This window comes from Marmota monax, unplaced genomic scaffold, assembly GCF_021218885.2.
Source record: "Marmota monax isolate L192 unplaced genomic scaffold, Marmota_monax_Labrador192_F-V1.1 WCK01_AAM20220418_F8-fsc00072, whole genome shotgun sequence".
NCBI classification, from domain to species: domain Eukaryota; kingdom Metazoa; phylum Chordata; class Mammalia; order Rodentia; family Sciuridae; genus Marmota; species Marmota monax.
The window spans coordinates 8,702,933-8,727,669 of NW_026692356.1; the positions used below are offsets into that span (position 1 = coordinate 8,702,933).

Genomic DNA, 24,737 nt, shown 5'->3' on the forward strand with positions numbered 1-24,737 from the left:
GTCAATAAAAAGAGAGCCCATTAGAAAATAGATCAGAGTTATAATACTAATAACTAACATTTATTGAGAGTTTACTATGTGAAGCCCCATTCTAAACATCTTATATATGTTTGCCCATTTAATCCTCAGAGCCCTCTGAGGCCAGTAGTAGTAATAGAAGCACTTTCCAAATGAGAAAAACAGCCTTGGTGAGGTTAAATAACTCCAGCAGTTGAGTTCATGAGGGCATCGATCTTCAGCTTTTAACAAGCACTGGGATCTTTCCTTTGCTGTTGACTTTCTCTACAACGATCTGTGGCTTAATTTGACCATTGCATATCCTTGCAAGAAAAACAAATGCATGAGATCAAAAGATGATTGCTTTTGAAAATTAACTCCCTTAACAAAAATACATTGAATGTCTACCATGTAATCAGACAGAGGAACCAGCTCTATGGGCACATAGATGATTAATTCATAGTCCCTGTTCTTGGAATCCACAGACTTGGGAACCAGTAAATCTAAGAAGGCGTTCTAGGGAGATTTGATAGTTTAGCCATTGGCATGCTCTCTTTCCCCATCCCACAAACAACGGAATAAATGTCTAAAGGAACGTAGTAGTAGAGGCTATCTTTTTTATCTTATGTATGGATGAGGGAAGTAAGGCACCCACTGGCACTCACTCAGGGGGGTGGTTTCCATGTACATTGTAGATGAGAACAGGTTTTTACCAAGACCACATATGGGACAGCTGAGAGCAGGAGTCACAGGCTCAGAGTAGGAGTCACAGGATTTATCCCATTCAGACTTTAGAAATGGCAACGGCAAGGCCAATAAATATGGTAGATGTTGTCTAGCCATGGGAGCCTGGAGCACCAAGTAAATCTCCCAAGATATGTTAATGGGAAGGAGATGGAGGAGGAGAAGGGAAGAAAGGGTTCAAAGAGAGATCGAGACTGAGCAGGAACTTGAAGAAAGAGGAAGGTGGGGCCAGGGGATGAAGGATGGAATGAAATGGGAAGACATTCCAGGGGTGGGGGGTGCAGTTGTACTAAAGGTCTAGAGCTACAAAAGACCAAAACTGAACACAGAGAGGGGTGGGGTGGAGGGCAGGTCAGCTGCTGCAATACTTCAATCACAAGTTGATGCAGAGTTGGGAGATCAAGTAGTTGGTTGTGGAGCAGGAAGGAAAGGGTGAAGTCCAAACAGAGGGCTGGCCTGAGTCATGACACCAGTCATTGAGCTGGCAAAGTAAAAAAAGGAGGAGGTTGAAAGGGAAGATAATGGGTTCCACATAGGGCCAGGTAGATACATATGTAGATATACGTGGAGACAACAGGAGAAAATTGGCCATGTCCAGGAAAGAACTGAATGTGTAGTGTACTTTTATTGCTCAGATGAGAGGTACACAGAGGGACTGGGGACCCAGCCCCTGCTTGGATAGAAACAGCCTGGTCAATTCATCATCTTAGGCACACATTTTTTTGTGAAGCAGGAGACTACCACAGATAGAAGGCAAAGATGAGATTAATGAAGTTTGCAGTCCTTAAAGGACAGGTTCACAGCCTAATTCCTGAAGCAGGCTATTTCAGCACTTATATTTATGTATACGAGGAAGTCTCCTTTCTATTTTAGCACCCAGGGAAATCCCCCCCCTGTCCCTACCATCAGTTCTGAGTCCAGAGAAGCAACCCATAAAATTCTTTCACGCTAATTTCAAACTTGTATGTTTATGACACTTCTTCCTGGCTCTTGGCATATATATCTACACAAATGTCAATCTGTCTACTAGACGTCAGAACTCATGTCAGACTGTCACTGTGAAAGACTTTTAGAAAGAGACTCCACTTGGCTATCAAATAGAAGCATGCATCTGGTAAATTGTCAAAATGCTCGTGGTGAGGAAATAGTTCAGGTAGATTAGGTGAAACACAAGTGATTCCGCATTGCTGGTTAAATAAGAAATCATTGCTATCTAAGCAAGACCTTTGGGAGGAGAGAGTCTCACTACAACTCCATTCCATACTATAACAAAAACCCTGGAAACCTGAGAGACAAATCTAGGGGCTCTAAACAGGCACTGTTAATTTCAGGGGTATTAATGCAGCCTTAATTTCCTGCAGAGTTTTCTTAGAATCCTGGAGAACTGAGACAGGGACTGGGGACCTGGCCCCTTCTTGGTTAGAAACAAGTTTCTAGTTGTTTAGTTCCATCTATTCCTGAGACAGAGAGTGTTGAGCTGCTATTGCCTGATTAGGAATCCAACATGGAAATAGATGAGTAACAGGTCACCAGAGGTCAGACTGGTTGCAACTCAGGCTGAATCAACAGTCCCTGCAGACTCAAATCAGAATTAATTACTAACCTTTACTTGTACTAACAAATCTTTGGAAGTCCGTGCGTGGTTTGTACTCCCATAACTGAGGAGAGTTCTCAGGGTTTTGTGTTTTTTTTTTTTTTTTTTTCTGATTAGTGAAGAAACAGAGATTGATCTGGAAGACCCATGTGGCCCAGGGAAAATGAGAATCTCAAAGAAGTCATCTCATTGAACTTTCAGCTGAAAGCCTAGTTCCAAAGGGCAGAAGGCCCCCTAAAGACAAGGCCAGAAGATGTCTAGCTGCAATTCAACAGCATGGTCTAACAGAAAATGTTTCTGAGGTTAAGAACATCCAACAATGATGTTTGCACAAACACCTCCTTTGGCAGTTCTCCAGGATTCTAAGAAAACTCTGCAGGAAATTAAGGCTGCATTAATACCCCTGAAATTAACAGTGTCTGTCTAGAGCCCCTAGATTTGTCTATGAACTCAAAAATTTTCCAAACATCAATGCTCCAGAGCGCTGGAGATGGTTTGTGGTCTTGCTAGATGAGCTATCAGAGGCTCAGCTTCCAGTTCTGCCACAGTCACTTCTAGGTTCTGATTACTCCATATAGTCTTTTCCTCCATACAAAGGCAGAAGAGGTAGCCAGCATGCCATGCTCACTTTGACTCACTTGGGAAAATTCATGAGGCTGGGATGGTTCAAGAAGAGAGAGGAAGCGAGGGACCAACTTTTTCACTGAATAGCAGGTGGCAGTTTCAGGCTAATGGGACCTTGTGGAAAAGCAGGGTGAAAAGAAAAGTGATGAGTTGAAGCCTGTGGCCGGAACAGCAGATGAAGAGGCAAATGAGATTCCTGGAATCTGTAGCCAGCACAGTAATCTCTATGAGGGTTTTTTGGTTTTGTTTTGTTTTTGTTTATTTTATGAAGCACTTTGTTTATCCTTAGACAATAAGACAACTATTTCACAGTGGTCAATGGCTCAGGGTTTAAGTAGTTTATAATGTTCAAAGGCTTATTTCCTCTGTGTGTGTGTGTGTGTGTGTGTGTGTGTAAGTGAAGAAAGCAGACCTTTTTGAAAACATAGAGTAAATAAAGATCAGCTGCTAACTGCCTTGAGCCAATTCCATTACACACAGAAATAGACCCTGTAAGAATTTTGCGGTGTCATATTTAGTGTGACTAAAATAGATTCCCTCTTTATACACTCATTTTCTGATTACTGTGTGTTGTTTCTTGGGCACTGACTTGAATAACGGAAGAAATAAAATGTGGGAGAGCCTTGACTTCAGTCCACAGCCACTAAGCATGACTCGCTAGATTGACTGGCATTTACTCTCGGTTGTTCTCAGTAGATGGGTTGGAAGCAGATGTCCAGAAAGCCTCTTCCTATGGCGAGGTAGGCTGTGGTTTGGGGTGAGTCCAGCAACATACTTTGCAGAAAGGGAAATAAAAGCCTTTGCTCAGATGGATAGTGGACCCATTTGAGGCTCTGGCTGTCCGTGATAAACTGCTTAAGTGGAGAGGGGACACCAAAAATAAATACATTGTACAGCCCCTGAACAGCATTGTTTTTTGTTTTTGTTTTGTTTTGTTTTTGTTTTTTTGTCACTTCCCAGGGAGCAACCATGTCACCATTTCTTCGAATCGGTTTGTCCAACTTCGACTGTGGGTCCTGCCAATCTTGCCAGGGCGAGGCTGTGAACCCTTACTGTGCGGTGCTGGTCAAGGAGTATGTTGAATCAGGTAAGAGGGACAGGGTGGGGGGTGGAGGTGACTCTGGTGGGGAACCGGGTATGAAGCAAGGCTGTCCAGCACCTTCAGTCAACTGAATTGTACATCTCAGGCTGTTATTGCCCAGAGAAGCCAAATGCTTTCACAAGGACACATGCTTAGAGTTGGACTCTGAGCCAGAACCCGTGACCCGCTGGTGGTTCTATTTCACCATACTATTTTTTTCCACATAAATATGATTAAGGAGAAAGTTGGGTTGAGGAGACTCTTGGGAAAGAATCTAGTGAGAATCTAGTGAGAGCTGGAATAGATATGTATAACCTATATTGATAAGCTTTGATGATAATGCCTTAAATGATTTAAGATAGATTAAAACTCCCTAATCTTAGTTGATCTTGCAATCAACTCTAAAGACTGCTTGCTGCTTTTTTGCCTAAGCTTAGAGGAAGGTTAGGAGAATCATTAGTGCTTAGAATCCACATTATGGTATTTTGTACTTAATTAGTTCCTTATATGAATTGAAGAATAGTCATGTTTTGTTAAAGGTGAATGTTTACAATCAGTTCATGGTGAGGGGGCAAAGCGTGTAAGCCACCCAAGATTCCTTCTTTGTGATTAGACCTTTGCTCAAACGATCCTGTTGTATAGGGACCCCAGTGTTGTATATTGTGAACTGTATTTATTGTGTATCAATCCCTGCCTCTGCATTTTAGGCTTCCTATGGTCTTTACAAAGGAAAGACGGGAGGAAGTTTATATATCCCAAGAGCATTCCAGGACCTCTACTTTCTCCTGTCTCCCTGTATCTAGACTTTGAAAAGAAAGCACGCAGATTTGCAGTAACGATAGAAGGCAGACAAGAAACAAAAATATAACATGGCGAATAATGATAGGTGCTCTGAAGAAAATTAAGCAGGGTCAAGGGGAGAGAGAGGGAAGGGACAGAGAGAGGTGTTATTTTATGTAACAACATCCTAAAAAGGCCTGTTTGGATGGCATCTGCAGGTGCAAGGTCAACCTGACCCAGACTTTGGGCACCTGAAGCTGGATGCCACAGCTCAGAATTCTGGGGCTCCATATCTGACCAAGCTGGCTCCCCTCCCCCACCAAAGGCTTTCCCCTATCTGGCTCACTTGGTCCCTCCAGCCACTCCGAGTACATCAAAGCTGCAGAGATGGTCTGAATCATCTCGCTTTCCCTGCTGCCCAGAGTTCTCTCCTGTTTAGTTAAAAGCGAGAATGCCACTTGCTCCCAACCTAAAACCTTTCAAATGTCACAGACACCTTTGAAGTGTAAAATGTCTGAGTTTTTCAAAGGCGCTTTTGACTTAATGGGTCTCCTAGATCCAGTTCTCTTTACAACCTCAGGTCTCACTGACATTTGCCTCCTGGGAGCTGAATTCTTCCCCCCCTCCTTCTTTTGGCTTTGCCTTTGAACTTGGTCTCATCAACCATGTGGATCAAAAGACCTTGTCAGAAAAAGAATATACAGTTGTCTTTCCCCTCCAACCCCAAAAGATTAGCCTGTGGAGTTTGGAGAACTTTGGAGATTTTTGGTTTGAGTTTTGGTTGTGTTTTGAAGAGAAACTGCTCTGAATGTTGTAAAAGTATTTCTCCCATAGAATTTAAACACGTTCCAATCTTCAGGGCATGAGCCTGGGTTCTTGTGATGAGTCGATGGAATAGGGACAAACAGTCCACCTCACAATGAGACTCTGAAAATGGTAACACTCGATTTGCATAGGCACAATCCTGGTTCTAGTCCTCTTTGTAGGACATCACAAACCCAGTAAATGAACACATTTTTAAAAATGGCTTGCCTGGGGGACGTTTGCCCTTCTTTTGGAATGGATAATGATTATAATTGAAAGAATTCTTTGATGGGAAGGTTGTAAATCTGTGGAAGTCAATTGCTACTATGATCATTAATATCTCTGTTCATTTCTAAACAGCCCAACCTACAGTTAATTTTTTTTAACTAAGTCATAAATATCTTCCCTTCCTATTCCTTCTTTAGCAGTGTCATAGTTTATATCTCTACTAATCAAGTTTACCTGAAATTTGAAGTTTCAGCTTATTCAACTCCTAGAATACTCTCAAAAATTAAATATTAATTTAACAAATGCTAAGTGTCTGTTCTGTTTAGCCTTATGCATGGTAGAGAAGAGGCCATCTGCTTTGTGTCCCTGTAGAAATTTTTTTTCACTTTATCAATATCTCTGAATTGCTAAATATGCCACTTAATGTATTTATTATCACAAGAAACTAACACTCTAATTCGGCTTCAGTTTTCTGCTTTGAAAATGATTAAGGAGTAAATATTAGAGAAGATATTCTGTGGATGAAAGCTATGTCAAAACGGCTTCAGGGGAAGTTTCCTGGAAAGGGGTCGTCTGGGCTGTGGCTCTTGCTCCTTACCGTGACGAGGACATCCTCCCATCTACTTTCCTCACTCACACATCCACAGTCTTCTTTGCAGACTCCATGGACCAAGTCTACCACCTCTCTGGGGTGCCTGTCAGGTTTTACTTAGGGTATATAGTGAACGAAAAAATGCACTTTCATTCAAGAATTAGAGAAGGGGCCACCAGGCACAGTGGTGCATGCCTGTAATCCCAGTGGCTTCAGAGGCTGAGACAGGAGGATCTCAAGTTCAAAACCGGCCTCAGCAACTTAACAAGGCCCTAAACAGTTTAGCAAGACCCTGTCTCTAAATAAAAAATAGAAAGGACTAGGGATGTGGTTCAGTGGTTAAATACCCCTGGGTTCAATCCCTGGTACCAAAAACATATAAAAAGAATTAGAGAAGGAAATAATGTCTCATTATGTCTCCAGGGCTATTGTCTTGGTGCCTTTATATCAAATGGAAAATTTTAAATATTCTTTCCAAGGAGTGCTCATGAGAAACTTAAATTATGGCACTGTCTCTCTCAGATGGACATAGCAAATTTGTATTGACTATTTTTTATGAGAAGTCAGAGAAATTAATCATATGATGAAGTCTTCATGGGTTAACAAAGAGGGTCTCAAAAGGGATACAACTTTTTGAATACTTATTTTCTCAGATTTTCACTCACAAAGTGAAGCAACAAACTGCTGAAAGGAACATTTCCAGTCTAAGGCATGAACTACATTGGACTTTGAAGACTAATGTGTTGGTATAACCTTGCATCTAGACTATGGAACTTGTCTCATTCTGCCCTAGATTGTTCTGATTATGTGATGTTTTTGTCTTCACAACAGAATCACGTATCCCAGGGAGCAGAGGGAAGGATGTCACTGTGGACTTGAATTATTCTCCTAAGCTGTTCAAAGGAACAATGAGAACATATCTTTTTTTTTTCCCCTAGAAAATGGGCAGATGTACATCCAGAAAAAGCCAACCATGTACCCCCCGTGGGACAGCACTTTTGATGCTCACATCAACAAGGGAAGAGTAATGCAGATCATTGTAAAAGGCAAAAATGTGGACCTTATATCTGAAACCACCGTAGAGCTATACTCCCTGGCCGAGAGATGCAGGAAGAACAATGGGAAGACGGAAATATGGGTAAATGTCGGAGCCATGAGCTTCATTTAAAGTGTACACCCATCATGTTAGCTGATGACTAACTCAAAATTTCTCCGTCATCCTAAAGGTAGGATTACACTGGTCTTAGGTAAACAGATTCCCTACCACTTACTCATTGGTGATAATTCATGACAGACTATAGAACATATTGATGTATTCAAATCTTTGCATAAGATGAAGATGGTCTCTTAAGCTATGAAAAACTCTTATGGATTTGTAACTGTTAGGGCAAGCATGGGAATATCACAAAGTCCCCTTAATTGGGAAATTTAACTGTTGCTTGTCAAGATATCTGAATTTGAGTAGATAGAACAAAGTGTTTGGTATCCTCTATCCATGTTTTGCAGATCCTGTAAATTTTTTTCAACCATCATGAAGTCACTTAACTTACTTTGTACAAAGAAGTGCATCATACACAATTCATATCAACACACTAAGTTTTGGAAAACCTAGGTTATAACTGGCTAGCAAATTTTTAGAATTGTTAAAAAGAAAAAGTAAAATATAAAAGTGTAAAAAAAATATGCACAAGCAGTGAAGTGAAAAATTCTCCATCGTGTACAATGAATCAAAGAGCTTTCTACTGTCATGTATAACTGATTAGAACTAATGAATAAATAAATAAACAAACAAACCTAATGCATAAACATTTCTAATGAACATTTCTGGAGCACAAAATGAAATAAAATATATCATTAAAAACTGCTTTTGGGTGATCCAAAACCCCAGAAAATGTTTTCAAATATATTTTTTTTATTTATGCCAAAGGAGAGAATCTTGCTTTTCTGCTTCTTGCTATTTCTAAGATTTTAGAAACCCACCCAAAAGGTTTTCAGGTCACAGGTTTCAAATGGGAATGATACAAGCCTAAAACTACATTTTTGTATCAGTTCTGTATTTTCTTTTTTTTTTTAATCTAGAACAAACAAAAACATAACTTTTAAGGAAAGCATATAAATCTGTGCTTTTGCCACTAAAGTAATCAAGTATATGCCAAGATTTCCTTTAAAGGTCCCCATGCTTAGACATATTTAGGTAATGTAGTTCAGCAGCATCTATTGAGTGTTTCTGCATTCAGCTTGGAGAAAGGGATCATGGAACAAAAAGCATCCTGGGGTACCTGCTTAGGCAAACAAGAAAAGGTTAAATTCAGATGTTTGTCCTAATGTTAAGGAGTTTACCCAAACCAGGTAAGTGAGATGTGGGTCTCCAGTTTGATCTGAAACACAGGAACTTTGACATGACCAGGAGAAAGAAGAGAGAAGCTACCAAACCCTCCCGTAGTCCCCTTCCATTTTCTACTTTCTGCCTAATTATCTTTCAAGGTAAGAATTGCCAACTTTCAAATTCTTAAAGTAACATTCTATTCCAGAATCTTTCTCAATGAATGGAAGGATAAAGAGGGGTTTCCTTCCCCCTTTTATTAATTAGGCTGCACTTATATGAAGTTTGCCTTTCTATTTCTCTCCAAGTTATATTTTTTTGTTTTGGGTTTTGTTTTTTGTTTGTTTGTTTGTTTTTTGCTGATTTTCTTCTTATCAGATATTTTACTTTCCTTATAGTCAAGGACTATTGGACACAAGCATATGGTGTCATTAAGGTCCTCATTTAACCAACTTGCAAACCTTTTCCTTTTTTAAGCTTTGCCCCCCTCCGTCCCCCCCTCCCCCGCTGTTATTTCTTAGTCTGCTTTTATTTTTAAGGGCCAACAGATTGTTTTGAACTTACATTTTCCCTTGTTTCTCTTGTGAGCTGCTTTCTTAAAATTTCTCTACTGAAAAACAATTTTTTTTCAACTTTAGCCTTCATCTCCCTAGATGCTGTTGTGTTTCTAAAAGCACAATGACAGTTGCCTTCTGCTTTCCCAAGGCTGCAACCCTGTGCATGGTCACTTCCCATTCCCTCCCCAAGACGTGATAAAATATGGCTTTCTATATGTACTGTTTTTCCAGTAGCTGCCTGACTGGATTTCCTCCATCAATACTACTTCCTGAATGTTGATAATGCTGTGGTCACCTCATTCTGACTTTCACCACTTCCTTTGGGTGGGCTTCTCATTCCTTGCTCTTCTCCATTTAACTTCTTATTCCACAAACCATAGAGCAATGGTGTCTCTACTTGATGCCCAAAATACCTCTCTCTCTATTAATTTGTTTAAGCTTGCATGAGAATTTATAGTTAGCTGAATAGTGCAAGCTTTGTCTTATCATAAAACTCTAATAGTAGTAATGCTATGATACAGAAATTGTTATTATGTCCATTTTCCAGAGATCTTTAAGGCATAGTGACTTATACAAGGTCATGCGGCCCAGAAATTATTTAGCAAAGATTCAGATTTGACCCTAGGTTCAACAGGACGTTTCTTGCTATTTCTCACTTATTCTAGTTAATCCATGGACGTGATGATCAATAACAACCTCTGATTCATCATCTTTCTTATTCTTTTTAGTTTACTAATGGCATAGTATGATGGTTTAATATGTTTGTAATAGTACTTATGTTGTCAGATTAATCCCTTTTTTTCCTCCTGTATGTGCCTACATTACATAACATCCTTTATAAAATGGTACATATATATGTGTACATGTTGCATATATTGCATACATTAATTAGATTGGTATGTACTTATGTGTATACATTATATATACTTGTAATATATAAGAAATATTTTAACTAGATTGGTATAGGAAATGATTATTATATTATTATATACATATATTATACATATACTATATATAATCCAGTTTAAAATATACATTGTATATGTACATATCCAGTATAATGCATATATCCACTATGCAATACTTGATTCTGTACTAAAGGAAATACATATCTATGTATATATATAATATATTATAATCCCTTCCCATAATAATCTGATTAAAATTTCCTTTAGTGCAGAATCCAAGGAAGCAGTTTCTACTCTGTCAAAGAGGAAAGCTGCTGCCACTGAATACACTTGTTAACCTAGATGTGCATCCCAGGTAAAGGGAAGAGGGTCTACAGGATTTAACTTTCCCCCAAAAGACCTACTTCCCCCCAAGAGAGCTAGAACTAGTATCTGAGGCGCTTTTGTCATGATTAAGACCCACATGTGCCCTCTTGCAGTTCTTTCAATGAACAACATCACAAGGCAAGAAAACCAAATAGAATTTGTTTTAGAATTTTGTTTCTTTTTATGTAAATTTCTATCTCTAATGAGCAATGATACCTAGTAAATAATGCATCTCCAAGGGGAGGTGTTAGGATAAAGGCAAGAGCTGTCCCCTCTTCTGATGATAACGAGAAGGAGTAATGTGAGAAAAACCATGTTGGCTTCTACACTGGGAATCTCCTGCCATCACCCAAGTAGCCAGTTATGATGTCATTGAGCTCAGGGCTGGCTTCACACTTCTGACTGATGTTTCTCTCCTTCTCTCAACCAGTTAGAGCTGAAACCTCAAGGACGAATGCTAATGAATGCAAGATACTTTCTGGAAATGAGTGGCAAGTGACATTTCTTCTTCCTGTGTGGGGGTGAGGAGGGCATGGCTTTCTTCAAGTACAACTTATTTTAATTTTGCAATGATCACAGAAAAGAATGAAGAGGAAAAGGAAGCATAAGGAATTTTATTAAAATTTCCAGTGGTGCTCAGGCATGAACTGAAAACAACTATCCAGACCAGATAAACATAGAATAAATACAAAAATAAGTATCATATGAATATAAAACATTTACAGCATTTTTATATTATATGAATTCATATGCCTAGTGCTTTTATAATCTATCTTTATTTAAGTTTAGAGATTTAATGCAAGTATAAATGGCTGTCTTTATGTGTTGCTATGGGTGGATATAATGTTTGTATATGATAGTGTTCTACAAAAAGCTATCACAGTAGAATACAAAATAAGAAACCAATAATATTTTCCATAAAACTAGTGGTAAAATGTTAATGCTTAAAGTTAGTCACCTCAAATTCTTTTAGGAACAAGGAAGGGTAAAAAAGGAAAATAATGCATTGCAAAAGAGTTTCGGTTTCATGTCACACACAGTCTTTGATCACAGAGGTTAAATATATAAGCACAGACTGCTAGGTACCAGTAACAGCCTGTCTGTGCTACTTAAATGAATCAAATGCTATTCTTCATGAAATCCCAGACCTTGGAATGAACTGGGAACTTATTGATGATAAACTGATTTTGTATATTTCATTAACTAGTCTTATCTACAGATTGAGTATTCCTTATCCAAAATGATTGAGACCAGAAGTGTTTCAAGTTTGGGATTATTATGGATTTTGAGATATTTGCATATCTGAATGAGATATCTCAAGGATGGAAACACAAGTCTAAACAGGAAATTCTTTTATGTCTCATATACAATTTACACACATAGCCTGTATTTTATATAATCTTTTTAATAATATTGTGCATGATACAGATTCATAGAGTGGAATTTTCCACATGGTCCATCTTATCAATGATTGAAAAGTTTCAGGTTTTGAAATATTTGGGATTTTATATTTTTGGATTAGAAATTCTCAGCCTGTACCAATAAAAAATAAGTTTTAGTTCAAAGATTTATAGTGCCTTTTCCAAATACATATAATTCTTTATATGTCCAGACTCAAAAGAATACATTGGAAAGAACAATACTACAAGACAGTCGGGGTAAATTTGAATACCCACTGGGTATTTGATGATATCAAGGCATGATTGTTATTTTTTAGGTGTGATATGATATTATGGTTATTATGGGTTTTTTAATCTTCCTTTTTTATAGTTATATTGCTGAAATGCTATAGATTCATTTCAAAATAACCCATTGAACAGGTAGGAGATGGACAGGGATCTGTTGAAAGAGAGTGGCCCTGAATTGATCACTGTTGAAGCTGGAGAATTGAAAACCACCTATAGAAGTTGTTGTGCATAATATGAAATTCTCTACAATAAAGTTTCTTTAAAAAAGAAATTTAAAAACTACTGAGGAGGAAAAACTTTTCTCCCCACCACCCACCCCAGCCCCTCGGACTCTGAAGATATAGAGTGAATGTAATGACACTGTTTTTGAGTTGGCTAAATGAGATAGAGTGATCATGGTGTACCTGAATGACTATTTGCGTAATAAGTGAAAGTACAGAAATAAATACCAATAACATTTAATTCCTTGAATAGAAGAAAGCCTACACTTCCCCCTTAGTTCAAAACAGAGCCCAGTGTAAAGTGGAAAAAAGTCCTCCATTGGACTGAAAGTAATTTTGGTAAATAATTTACAGATTCCTGCTTGGAGATGCAATTGCATGAACATTCCTCCTGTTATTACAGAACTTCAGTGTTCTATTAGAATGAAAGAAGCAAATTCAGGTGGGGCAAAAACAACAATATTTTATGAACAATAATCACACAAACCCAGAAACATTTTTTAAGAATAAGATTTGATAAGATTTAATTTTTTTTGTATCTAGGCTCAAATTGAGACACTATCTCCAAATTTTTTGTTTACCAGAAAAGTATAATTTTTAACAACCAATATTATAGAATTACTAATTAGATAATCCCTTGTTTATAACAAGATAAAACATATACGATGTCATTCTCTTTTAAGAATGCTTGTTTTTATGTCTAAGAAATAGTTTTCTGGATTGGGATGTATCTCGGTGGAGTGGGCTTGCCTAGCATGAGCAAGCCCTAGGTTCAATCCCCAGTACCAAAATAAGATAAAATAAGTATAAGAAAGAGTTTTCTAAAGAATTCAGATCTTACACTCAGGGAATGTAAACCCAGATTAGAAAAGTGGTGCAGATTAAACCATTATATAATTATATCCCAAATTGTTTAAGTACAGATTAACCAAGAGATCAGTATGGGTTGCCTTCATTCCGGAAAGTTCTGAAGAATTAGGAAGAAGCAGAATTGAGATTTTTCAAAGAAGGAAGAAATCCTTCTATGAGGGAAAAAAAAGTGAAGATTTGAGCAAAATATGACATGGATAGGGAGGTTGGAAGAAACCAGCCTTGGTAGACCAGTTGGCCCTTTCAAAATCAGCCTGAAGTCTCAACCCTGAGGTTGGTGGGCTTGAGAGAGTAGTGCATAGATTGAGCCATGCTCAATGGGAAGAGTATACTTTCTCTTTTTTAAAGAATTAAACATTTGGGGCCTATAAAATTTTCTTCATGCTCTGGAAAAGTGGTAAGCATCTAGTCTCGGGGTTTGGCTATAGATAGAAAATAAAAAAGTCGAAAAGAATAAAAGATAGCAGCAAGATTTCATGGCAGTGTCGATCAAAGGGAACACCTATTGTAGGCACAGAATTTTGTTGCTTGATAATTATTTTAAAATGAAAGTTGAATGAAGAGGAAATGTTGAAGATATTTCTTAAAGTAGCTAGACTGGGAAAATGATGATAGGACTGGTGAAGACTGGGGTACAGAAGGAAAAGGCAAACAAGTTGGGGATAAAGAACTTAGACATTTAAGATAATGCTTCAGCTCTCCACACAGACCATTCCAGTCTTGCTTTTTAAAAATCTCTCTTTTTTTAATTTCTAAACTAGAATCACTATTTCTCTACTTTAACTCAGTGACCCTTAGTTTAATCTCTCATTCACCAAGCCTAACTTACTCTCATCCTAGTTTCAAATAAAATAACCCACATTACCTAGCCTTAAAATATTAGGCAAAATATTATGACCCATCTGCAGAACTATTTAGAGGATCATCTGGAATCCTCTGTGTCTAGGAATTGAGGGTTGCCATAAAAAAGACCTGTGAACCACTGTAGGGAAGATGTGAGTCCTAAAATGTGTTTTGAGACTTGGCTGGATTCCTGGGGAAAGGCCTCCACCTACATAGCCCTCCGTCTACCAAGAGTTTTCTGGCCCAAACACTGTTAGAATGGGACTTTGGCAGGGATATTGAAGTGCATTGTCAGATCTCTGTCACTGCTGAGCCAGAATGGAAGTACTTTAGTTTCCATATTGTTAACTCTGTATACTTTTGAAATATAATGAACCCCTTATTCTCACTAATTTTCAATTTGTGTACATATACAAATAGAATAAATAAAGTAAATTATCCCAAATCCTCAAGCTATTATAAAATTATGATTCTAGGCATTATAATCATTCATTTTGTGATGCTTATTTTAGTGATGGTGTGTTTTTGCTATTTCTTTACTGCTCACCCTGTCATTCTCTCTCACCTGCTGGAGTGTTTTCTGTGCTCTTTAACCACCACTGCCATTTGGTGTTCTTTGGTCTCCTGAGCTTTCAGCAGGGACATACTGTATTCTCAGAATCCTACCATTTTAGAGCACTTCAGCCTTTGGGAAGATGTCACCTGGCAAGGGACACTGTAGATAGTGACTACACAAAGCAACTTCACCAATATCCATGAGCTCAGGATGAACTGAATATATAAGAATTTGATGGTTTGCTGTAGATAACCAGCTAATATACAGGATCATCAAAACATTTTAAAAAATCACATTAATTAATTTTCGGGCCTTTGCCACATTGACCACTGTAGACATAACTAGTTTATCAGATCAGAGTGGCCATTAGGAACTAGAACATAAACACCCTCCAAAAGTTATTTTGTCCTCACACAAAAGGCTGAACAGCTCCCTTTGGTCTATTGTAACCTTGGTATTTGTTGAATATTTGTCAATCCCTGTGACCAGAATATGTGGCAAGAACAACTTAGGGAAAGAAAAGTGTATTTGGGCTCTCAATTTCAGGGTCTCAGTCCATGGCTGAACAGCTCCCTAGCTTTGGGCCCAAAGGAAGGCAAAACATCATGGCAGAAGGGTGTGGTAGAGGAAAGCTGTTCAACTAATGGCAGCCAGCAAGTGGGTACAGGAGAGAGAGAGAGAAAGAGAGAATGAAGAGCCAAGGACAAGATATAGTTTGAGGGCATACCTCGGTGACATACCTCCTCCAGCCACTCGGTGCCTGCCTAGTCCATTCAAATTATTAATCTATCAAATGGATTAATCCACTGATTAGGTTCCAATTTTTATAATCTAATCATTTCACCTCTGAATATTCCCTTACTAATACATGAGCTTTTCAGGGGATAATTAATATCCAAAGCATAACACCTTGTCTATAAACAGGTGTGAAGTATCCTGGCCCTTCAGAAATGCTGCTCCCAAGTTCTGTCAGTAACCCCATAGTTCTTCAGAATTATAGACAGACTTAAAAGTTCCAGTTTCTTGTTTTAAAAAATGAAAGATAGCTCAACATAATCAAAGAGCAGTGAAGGACAAAGCCAGCATTCCAACTTCACTGTGATCCTCCAATAACTCACGGGGTGATGTTTCTGTATTATAGAAAGCCTAGTATTTAACCTGTCTTAATAAGTACCTGGGGTTTTATTAGTACAGGTGTCCATGTTTGTCCACTTCTGTTCCTCACCCAGTTCCCGCCCTCCCCACTTACCTATGCCCTTCATAGAGCAAAAATTTCACTTTGTCCCCTCTTCTCTCTCTACAGACACAAAAGACATGAGTGAATTTGAGGCCGAAGGCTTCTTTGCTCTGCATCACCGCCGAGGAGCCATCAAACAGGCCAAAGTCCACCATGTCAAGTGCCACGAATTCATTGCCACCTTTTTCCCACAACCCACGTTTTGCTCTGTCTGCCACGAATTTGTCTGGTAGAGTAACCCCACATTTAATTCCAAGCTTTACATTCTGTTGCATCCTCTGAATCCACCAGGCTTGTTGTGCCTGCTTTGCTATAGGGGCATGAGTGGGAGCAAGTCCTGAATGAGAGCCGCTGGGGATCCTGCCGAGCAAGGGCCACTCAGGCGAAAGTCCCTAGTTTCTGACTGAATGAGAGGCTTCTGGGGGAAAGACAGAAGGAACAGAAGAGGGTGGCATCTTTGTTGTGAGCAGTTTTCCAGCTTTGACAAACCTCTGCTACTTCAAAAGCCCAGCGCCACTGGTGCTGTCTGCAACAGGCAGCTCTTTCCCATGGCAACGAATGCTGTGACTGCTTATGTGGCTCTTGGGTGTCTTAACAGCCTCCGAGAGCAGTTTAAGCCCCAGTAACCACATGGGAAAGGCTACGGTAGAGTGGAAACTTGACTCCTATCTGTGTTCTCAGCATCTGTGCCTATTAAGGGATGCTCTTCCCTTCGGGCTACTGCAGAATCTGTTAATGCACAAGTCCTGCTTAACTGGGGCACCCAAAGGTCAAACAGATTGGGGCAGATTTTCATGAGCCTGTTTTCCTCTAATCACTTGAACTTCCTTCCTTTCTGATAATGAGTGCTACTCAGGAATCAGCCTTAATGTCAAGTTTTGTTAGTTGCCTATATTCTCAGACACTCAGAAAGAGGAAATAAAATGTGTTACAGCTGTCTTTGTTCATCTATATACAAACAAAAACAACAGATGAGTGAAGCAATAAGTAAGGTGAGATAATGATTTTAAGTATAAGACATAGAAATTGGCTAATAGGATCCTGTGATGCATTTTGATCAAGCATGGTAATCTCCACATTTGCTTGTAAGATACAAAAATGAAGGAAATTACCTGTTCCTTTTTCATTGAATTATCAAACTTTTAACAAAGCAGCTTAAAATAAAAAAAAAATCACTCTTGGCAAATGGTTCACCAGGGCTACAAATCAGAGAAAATGCTCTATGACCTTGGGAAACCATGTGCTCTCATTGGCCTCTGAAATGTTTCTGATGCTGATATTGATGAGAACATCCAAATAAGTCAGTCGTGTGCTTTATTACAGGGGTCTGAACAAACAGGGCTACCAGTGTCGACGTAAGTAAGAAGGATTTCTCTTGTACTGTCGCTGTTCATTTTATTGAATTGCTCTTTGACATTTGAAAATCTTATGCTGTGATTATTTATTTTCAGAATGTAATGCAGCAATTCACAAGAAGTGTATTGATAAAGTAATAGCTAAGTGCACAGGATCAGCTATCAATAGCCGAGAAACCATGGTATGTACGTCTGACACATCATGATTTTATCCTGACACTAAATTTTACAGCCTGCTAATTCTTTTTGATAATTCCTAAACTTGAATCCTTAAGCCTGGCAATGAACATCAATCTCTCTAAAACATTTTCCTCTTCAATAATGAGATTTTTTACCAAAACTAGGAAAGAACAGGAAAAACATAATAAGAATTTTAATTTCCAGAAAAAAATTAATAAAATGTGCCCCAAAGCATAGTTTTAATTATGCAAAAACAACCCTTGTGGCATCTATAGCTAGAAGTGACAGTTAATAATTAAATAAAGACAAATGATTATAAAATATAGACATATGGTTAGCAAGAGATGGTAAGAGAAGGACAGTTATGATGAGAAATAAATATTTCTTTCAGAATAAACTTTGAGGTATGGTCTGAAGACAAGTTAGATATTTATATCATGGAGAAGGAAACCTGAGTTAGAAAGTTAAATAGCCTATTTTTATGAAATATGTTGACTTCCTTCATCTACTCCATTCTTCTTCATTCATTGCTTATTGAATATCTCATATGTGGAAGGTAGTACGCTATGTTTGATGTACAGCACAGCCATGGTGCTGCCCTTAGGGACTTCCTGCAAAATTGGAGAAACATATAATAAACGAGCTATCCTAGTTTCCATTTATGTTAAGTGCTATGGAGATAGCAAACAAGATACATGGATGGAAAGCAACTAGGTGGCCCGCTTGGACTGAGTGCTCAGTAAACTCCCCCAGAGAGGGAATATCTAAACTGAGAGCTGATAGGAGCCCATTGTGTGAACAGCAGGAGGAAGGCTCCAGACAGACTGGTTGATCCTGCAGAGGAAGAGTCCAGCGTATTCTAGAAACTGAAATGAAATCAGTCAGTATGGCTAGAGTTGCAAGGCCCAGAGAGAATGGAATACAAAGTTGGGGGACTTGGAAGGACCTAGCATGTGGGGCTTCTTTGGACTCTGGACAAGTGATTGACTGTCATGTGACGTGTCCTAGGAGTCCGTGTTGTGAAGCACAGGGGAGATATGCGTTGGGATATGAAGGTCAGACCGGAGGAGATTGGATGAGTCACACTGTGCGGAGGTGGGAAGTTGCACCAGCATGGTGACCACAAAGATAGAGGAAAAGTGAGAAGAGTATTAGGTGATTATATGGAGATAATAGAAATGCTGAATTTGCCCAAGGAGTGGGTGAAGGATACAAGCATGATGCCCGAGGTCTGGCTTCTGCTTGAGGTGGAGCAATAGAACCACGGCAGTGTGGATAAGAACCAAAGGAGCAATCGAGAAGAGTAATGAATATTTCCATTTTGGACACAGTGCATCTGAGGTTCCTGTGGACATTTAGGTGGACATATCAGATGGGCTTTTTTTATTAGCTTGGGATTCACATGAGTCCAACTCCCTAAGTCTGTGAGTGACTATCACATCAGCAGGATGTAAAGCTGCCTAAGAGATCACCTAGTGAGGAGATAGAGAGAAGAGGGCTCTGCAAAGGAATTTAGATATTTATAGAGATATTTAGATATCGAGAGAGAGAGAGAGAGAATGAGTTCAGAGAGAATTTCTCTTACCTTCCGAGTGTATGAAATTACAGAGCCCAAAAGAAAAGGGGGCAGCTGTGTTCTATGCAGTTAAGATGTTGAAAAAATTAAGGGTCAAGTGGTAATCCACATCTGGTCACGTGGATCAGAGAAATGTTGAGGTGTTATGGAGGTGTTCACCCAGCTGACTGTGTTGGGGGTGACTGGAAGATGATGACATGGAAACAATCATGCTATAATATTATCATTATCAAGATTGCTCACCATCCAGTAGCTGAGAGGAAGTGAGACGGAAGATAATTCCATGGCTAGGGAGAGATGGATGAAGCTGGAGAGAGATGGACAAGCAAAGCAGTCAAGTCTGCTTGAGAGAAGAAAAGGGGTCCCAGCCCATGTGGAGACGGGTCTCTGATGGACAGAGGGAAACATCACCAATTTGAACAGAAAGGGAGTCGGACAAGGTTTCTGCCAATGAGGGTAGATTTGCAGAGTAGTTGGTGGATAGACAGGGAGCCCCCCCATAAGCCCCTTGTGTCCTCAGTGGAGTCTGAGGATGGAAGGAGGAAGAGGAGGAGGCAACATGTGGATTTGAAGAAACTAATCATCCTAGAGATGAGAAAGCAAGACAATTAGACCAAAACAGGGTTGGAGAGCAGAGCTGAGAGTCCATGAGTTTGACAACGTCAACCTTCCCTGATGTCTCATTTTCTCCAGCAGAGCAGCAAGCACAGAGAAGACAAATTGAATTTTTCCAGAAAGAATTTCCTCTAAAATTTAGAGCTTGAAGGGAATGATCCCATATGAGCAAATAATTTTGCTAAGGCTCAAAAGATTCATTGGTCCATGTTCATCTGTAAGTGGCAGAGCAGGGACTAAAATTTACATCTCAATCTCCCAGAACGTGTTTTTGCGTGATCCAATCAGTTTGCTACTACCCACCCCACCCACACACACCCCCACACACACCCCTATTCCCTTTACTTCCTGTCTTTGGCTTCTCTAGAAAGTCTCAAATCGTGAGCATCACTGTTAACCCCAATGACTCACGAATCCCTGGGGCAACATAAACTATTCAGCATATGAAGAACAGGTGTGAAAACACTGTGCCCAGCAGGCCCTCAGCTGTCAGCCCCTGCTTCCGCCAGAGGAGCGTTTATAACAACCCTCCAAGCGAAGCACTAATTCTGGACTGAAAAAGCAAAGTCAATATTTATATTAAAACAGGAAGGGCAGGTTCCTTTGTTTAAATGGAAGCATCATTTCCTTACTTCCATTTAGATAAATAACCTCCCTCCCCTCTTACTGAAATGATCCCATCTGTGCTGATGCTTCAGATGTCATCTGTGGGTCCCCACAAGAGCAGATGCAAGCTTGCCCCTGGCCTGAAAAACCCACCGCTCTCTGCCTTCTTCCAACAGGACTGGAAGGTCTGACTTGGTGGCTAAAAGACACATGGGGCCTGTGGTATCTTCACAGTCACTGTTAGTTATGCTAAAGCATCTTCGAGGACGTCGAAAGTTAGGGCCCAAGAACACATGTGTGGTCTCACCTTCTGCCTTTCTTTCAGTTTCACAAGGAGAGATTCAAGATTGACATGCCACACAGATTTAAAGTCTACAACTACAAGAGCCCTACCTTCTGTGAGCACTGTGGGACTCTGCTGTGGGGACTTGCAAGGCAAGGCCTCAAGTGTGACGGTGAGTCCCAGCAGGAGGGAGCTGAGGCAGATGACTGACTTCTGCACGGGGCCTGCCAGGGCTGGGATCTGAGCGCCATCTTCCTGGGACAAGAGGCCCCTGCTGCTCTTTGCATTCCACCTTGCCACACTCTCATCTTTACATTCCAAGAAACACACACAACAGCTCAGGTTCAAGGTCAAGGCTTCTGGCCCCAGGGATTTACATTATACCACAGCCCTGGGGAAAAATGAAGATAGCATTTCTCCTCTGACTGATCCTTCTACCAAAAACTCTACTTCACCCCAACTGATCCCCTGCTGTCTCCTTGTGGGTTCTGGACTGAGCCAGGCTAATTCCAGCAGGTCTAGTGAGATTCCATTTGTCATGCCACCAAGGCACAAACCCAGGCATCCATTTGGCTAATGCATGGTCCTGCACAGAGGAACTCCTCTTGAGATACCCCTAAGCCACTGCTGTGAACTCCAAGTGCCCAGCCAGAGGTAGTCACAGGTAGTCAAACCCCTTCATAGCTCCAAAATGCCACTTAGGTGCTTTTCTCTATACACATATTCAAGAATACATGGATATGCAAAATATTATATAGTAAATCATGGAAGAGTCCATAGGTGAAAAACAATGTCCCATTATCCCAACTGTTTAAACAGAAACCTGAATCATCTCATGCTCAATGGCCCATCTCAAGGTCAGGTTTCATCTCGAGGGAGCTTGAGCACCCACTTGCTGGGGCACGGCTGGTCTGGCAGGCTGACCACAGAGTTTAGAACCTCCCCAGAGATTCCTTGGCATTACTTCACACTGGCACCCTCTGCTCGGTTCTGTTCTTTTTCTCTTACATTCTTTCCTTTCCATTCTATTCCTTCCCCACTCTCTCCTCCCACCTTCATTTCAAGTAGCTCCCCTCCCTCATTTCTTATACCCCCTCTCCTCTCCCCTTTCCTCCCCTCCCCTTTCCTTCCCCATTTCTTTTCCATTCTTGCTTTTAGTGCCCCCTGAACTGTTTCTTCCTCTCTGTTCACCTCCACAGGCCCTCATCTTCATCCCTCTACTTCTCCAGTTCTTTGTTCCTCCTCCTTTACCTCATCCTTCTCTTGCTTCTTTAGAGTACGTCTTCTTAAGCAGGACTCCCTTTAGCCTTTATGCTGTCTTCTACCCCTCCATATTAACTCCCATGAAAATAGTCATCAAAAGGAACTATTTGCGCCCACAGAGATCCAGTAACCACCTGCTAGGTTAGTAACAAAGATTTATGACGTTACAGAGGGAGCAATGGCCTTTCTTCATGGCCGTGCCCATCTGGGACAAGCATGGACCTAAGCTACAATTTTAAGGAGCCAAGTACCCATCTCAGTTTTACCATCTCACCTTGCATTGCACTGATGAGTAAGAAGATGGTGACTGGGCCACCCAAGTCAAACCCTGACACCTCCAAAACAGGTCCAATGCAGACACGTTCACAATGCAGAATTTGGAGCACCACCATGAAAGCTATCTTAACCAAATTAAAGATTTTAATATTTTTACAAAAGATTTTGCTTCAGATGGATTTCTGTGGCTATATCTATGCATATGCCCTGGGACTAATAATAGTTTGTAGTTTTTTAAAATTTTTATTTGTTTTATGTACCCTATCAGAGGAAGTGTGAGCTAGTTAAAACTCAAGGTGAGGAAGGCCACAATGTTACCTACATTTTTAGAGTAGATATCCATGGAATGGAATAATAGTAAAGATGAAAGAGAAGTTGTATTTGTTGAACACCCACTCAATAGCAATTACTGTGCTAAGCTTTTGGCGTGAGAATGTTCCAAAAAGCAGATATGATTAACATTTGCATGATTTTATAGGTCCCATTGCCTAATTCTATTGTAAAAACCTCCTACTTAGACACTTTTGCAAAACCAAATAGTATGTGAGACTAGAGTTCTATCAGCTGGAGTTTGTAAATAAATATATATATATGATTTTTCAAAAGCAAAATCTGAGTTTTCTAAAACCAATAACATCATGAAATATTTGTTTTTACATATACTCAAAAGTGCTCCTGTGCAGGCACACGCAGGCATGCAGGCACACACTCACACACACACATACACACACACACACTCCAAGAAGGATCGCATGGTCAGAAAGTGGAAGTTGGTCCTTTATGGTGCTGCTTTTAGGACTCATGATTCAGAATACTCGTGAGGTCTCAGAGCTGGACATCTATATAGAACCTTAGGTCTGTGCTTTGTACCTACTAGAAGCCTTTGCAGAGCAGGTGATTTGTGTAGAGTCGGGTCACACAGTGTCTACTCCTGCAGCTGCAACCAACACATGCTATCCTCCCCACAAGAGATCATATATTTCCCACTTCTTTCCTTTTCTATGGGACTTATAAAGATGAAGCAAAACACTGGTCCCTCTTCTGGAGCTACCTTCAGTAACTATCATAGACTTAAATATAAGCCATTAACTCATGTGTGTAAGAAATACAGTGTTGACCTTGAAATCCACTTAAGTAGGATTCAATAATTATTGGGGTCCTATGCCCTTCCTGTCATGGCACAAGACTTGGGGATTCATGTACATAGGAACCTGAAAACCAGGTAATGGCCTCTAACACCCAGCTATTACAGTTGATATCCCCATCCAAGCCCACAGTGACGAAGCTTGTGGTTTCATGGAGGGTTTGTGATTTTGTCAAAGATTAGGTTGTAATGCTTGGGCCCAGTCCTTCTGGGTGCACTCCCTAGGTGCCACCTCCTTTGGCATTGCGAGCCAGCAAACAGTATGTCTTTGCTCCTGGATCTACAGTTACTTCCCCTTCCCATCCCAAGCCCTAGAGAAGTGTGGGGACACCTGCTTTTTATAGTCTCTTTCCCTCCCAGACACTTGCCCAGGCTCCTCCTTCTCAGAGATACTGGCCAGTAGCCTTCAGTCCCCACTCACTCAAATCCTAAGACAAGGAATGACATGATATAGCCTGGCTTCCTGCCAGAGGTGGCCCAACAAGAAGAGGGAGGGGGAACCAGAGAAGGAAACCCATTTGAGGAGTAAAAGAAACCCCAAATAATATTTCACCAACTTGCCTGCCATAATTAGAAAGCGAAATGATCGCACTGGAGACCTCATCTGTGGGTTGATTTCTTCTAACCAGGTCGGGTTAGCTTTGGACATCCTTAAAACTCAGCCTTTCTTCACCTTGGTTCTGGCCATAGGGTGGAATTTTCTGAGCTCTCAGAAGGGCTTTTGATCAAAGTATAGAAGCTCCTGGACCCTATAAAAATGACATCCTGAGGACAGGATCATAAGGAGGATACTGTGCAGGGCCTGGCAGAGGTGGACAGGGGACATGAACAGGAGATGGGAAGAGGCACTTTGACTTCATTAAGTCCTTTTGCCAAGCTCTAGGGATGTCAAACAGTGTGGCTTCCTGGAGTCCTGTGTTTCTATAGAAAACTGCTTTCTAGTATCCCCAGGGAATAAGATGACAAGTAAAAGGACCTTAAGACTTAAATGTTCCAACCTTTTTGGTTATTTTTTGTTCCAAGGAAAGGACTTCACTTTAGTAGCCTCAAATGAATTTTAGAGATAAATAAAATGCCTATGTTTTCCTGTGAGTGACCTGAAGTCCATTGGGCCCCTGCCCAACCATGCCCTCAGTTCTGTTTACAGGAGATACAGTCATCCTGGCTGTCCCCCACCAGCCAGGACTCAGAGCTGTGTCCCCGCCCCATCAGCTCCTGGTCACCAAGTTTCATAGTTCATTAACCACACCTCTCCCTGATGGGAGCACATGGTCTCTGGCATTTTTCCTCTCCCCACTCCCACCGTTAATCCACACACACACACACACACACACACACACCCCTTCTCTCAGTTTCCATTGTACAGGCTGAGGCTGCCTAGAGGGCAGAGAAACTCACACAGTCCAGCTAGAAAAGGGCTGCACCA

General features: G+C 40.4%; 1 protein-coding gene across 4 annotated transcripts in view; it reads left to right on the top strand.

Moving 5' to 3' along the window:
- Prkcq (protein kinase C theta) overlaps positions 1-24,737 on the top strand; it is a 123,724-nt gene that overhangs the window by 40,196 nt on the left and 58,791 nt on the right. For 2 of the 4 annotated variants that reach the window (XM_046442368.2, XM_046442369.2), the window contains exons 2-8: positions 3,920-4,046; positions 7,383-7,582; positions 11,029-11,089; positions 16,080-16,242; positions 17,337-17,368; positions 17,465-17,550; positions 20,671-20,800. In XM_046442368.2, the coding sequence (XP_046298324.1) occupies positions 3,929-4,046; positions 7,383-7,582; positions 11,029-11,089; positions 16,080-16,242; positions 17,337-17,368; positions 17,465-17,550; positions 20,671-20,800 (790 nt within the window). In that variant the 5' untranslated portion in view covers positions 3,920-3,928. Of the gene's footprint in view, positions 1-3,919; positions 4,047-7,382; positions 7,583-7,613; positions 7,671-11,028; positions 11,120-16,079; positions 16,243-17,336; positions 17,369-17,464; positions 17,551-20,670; positions 20,801-24,737 lie in introns of those variants that run through there. The other 2 variants (XM_046442371.2, XM_046442372.2) reach the window with 2 other exon arrangements.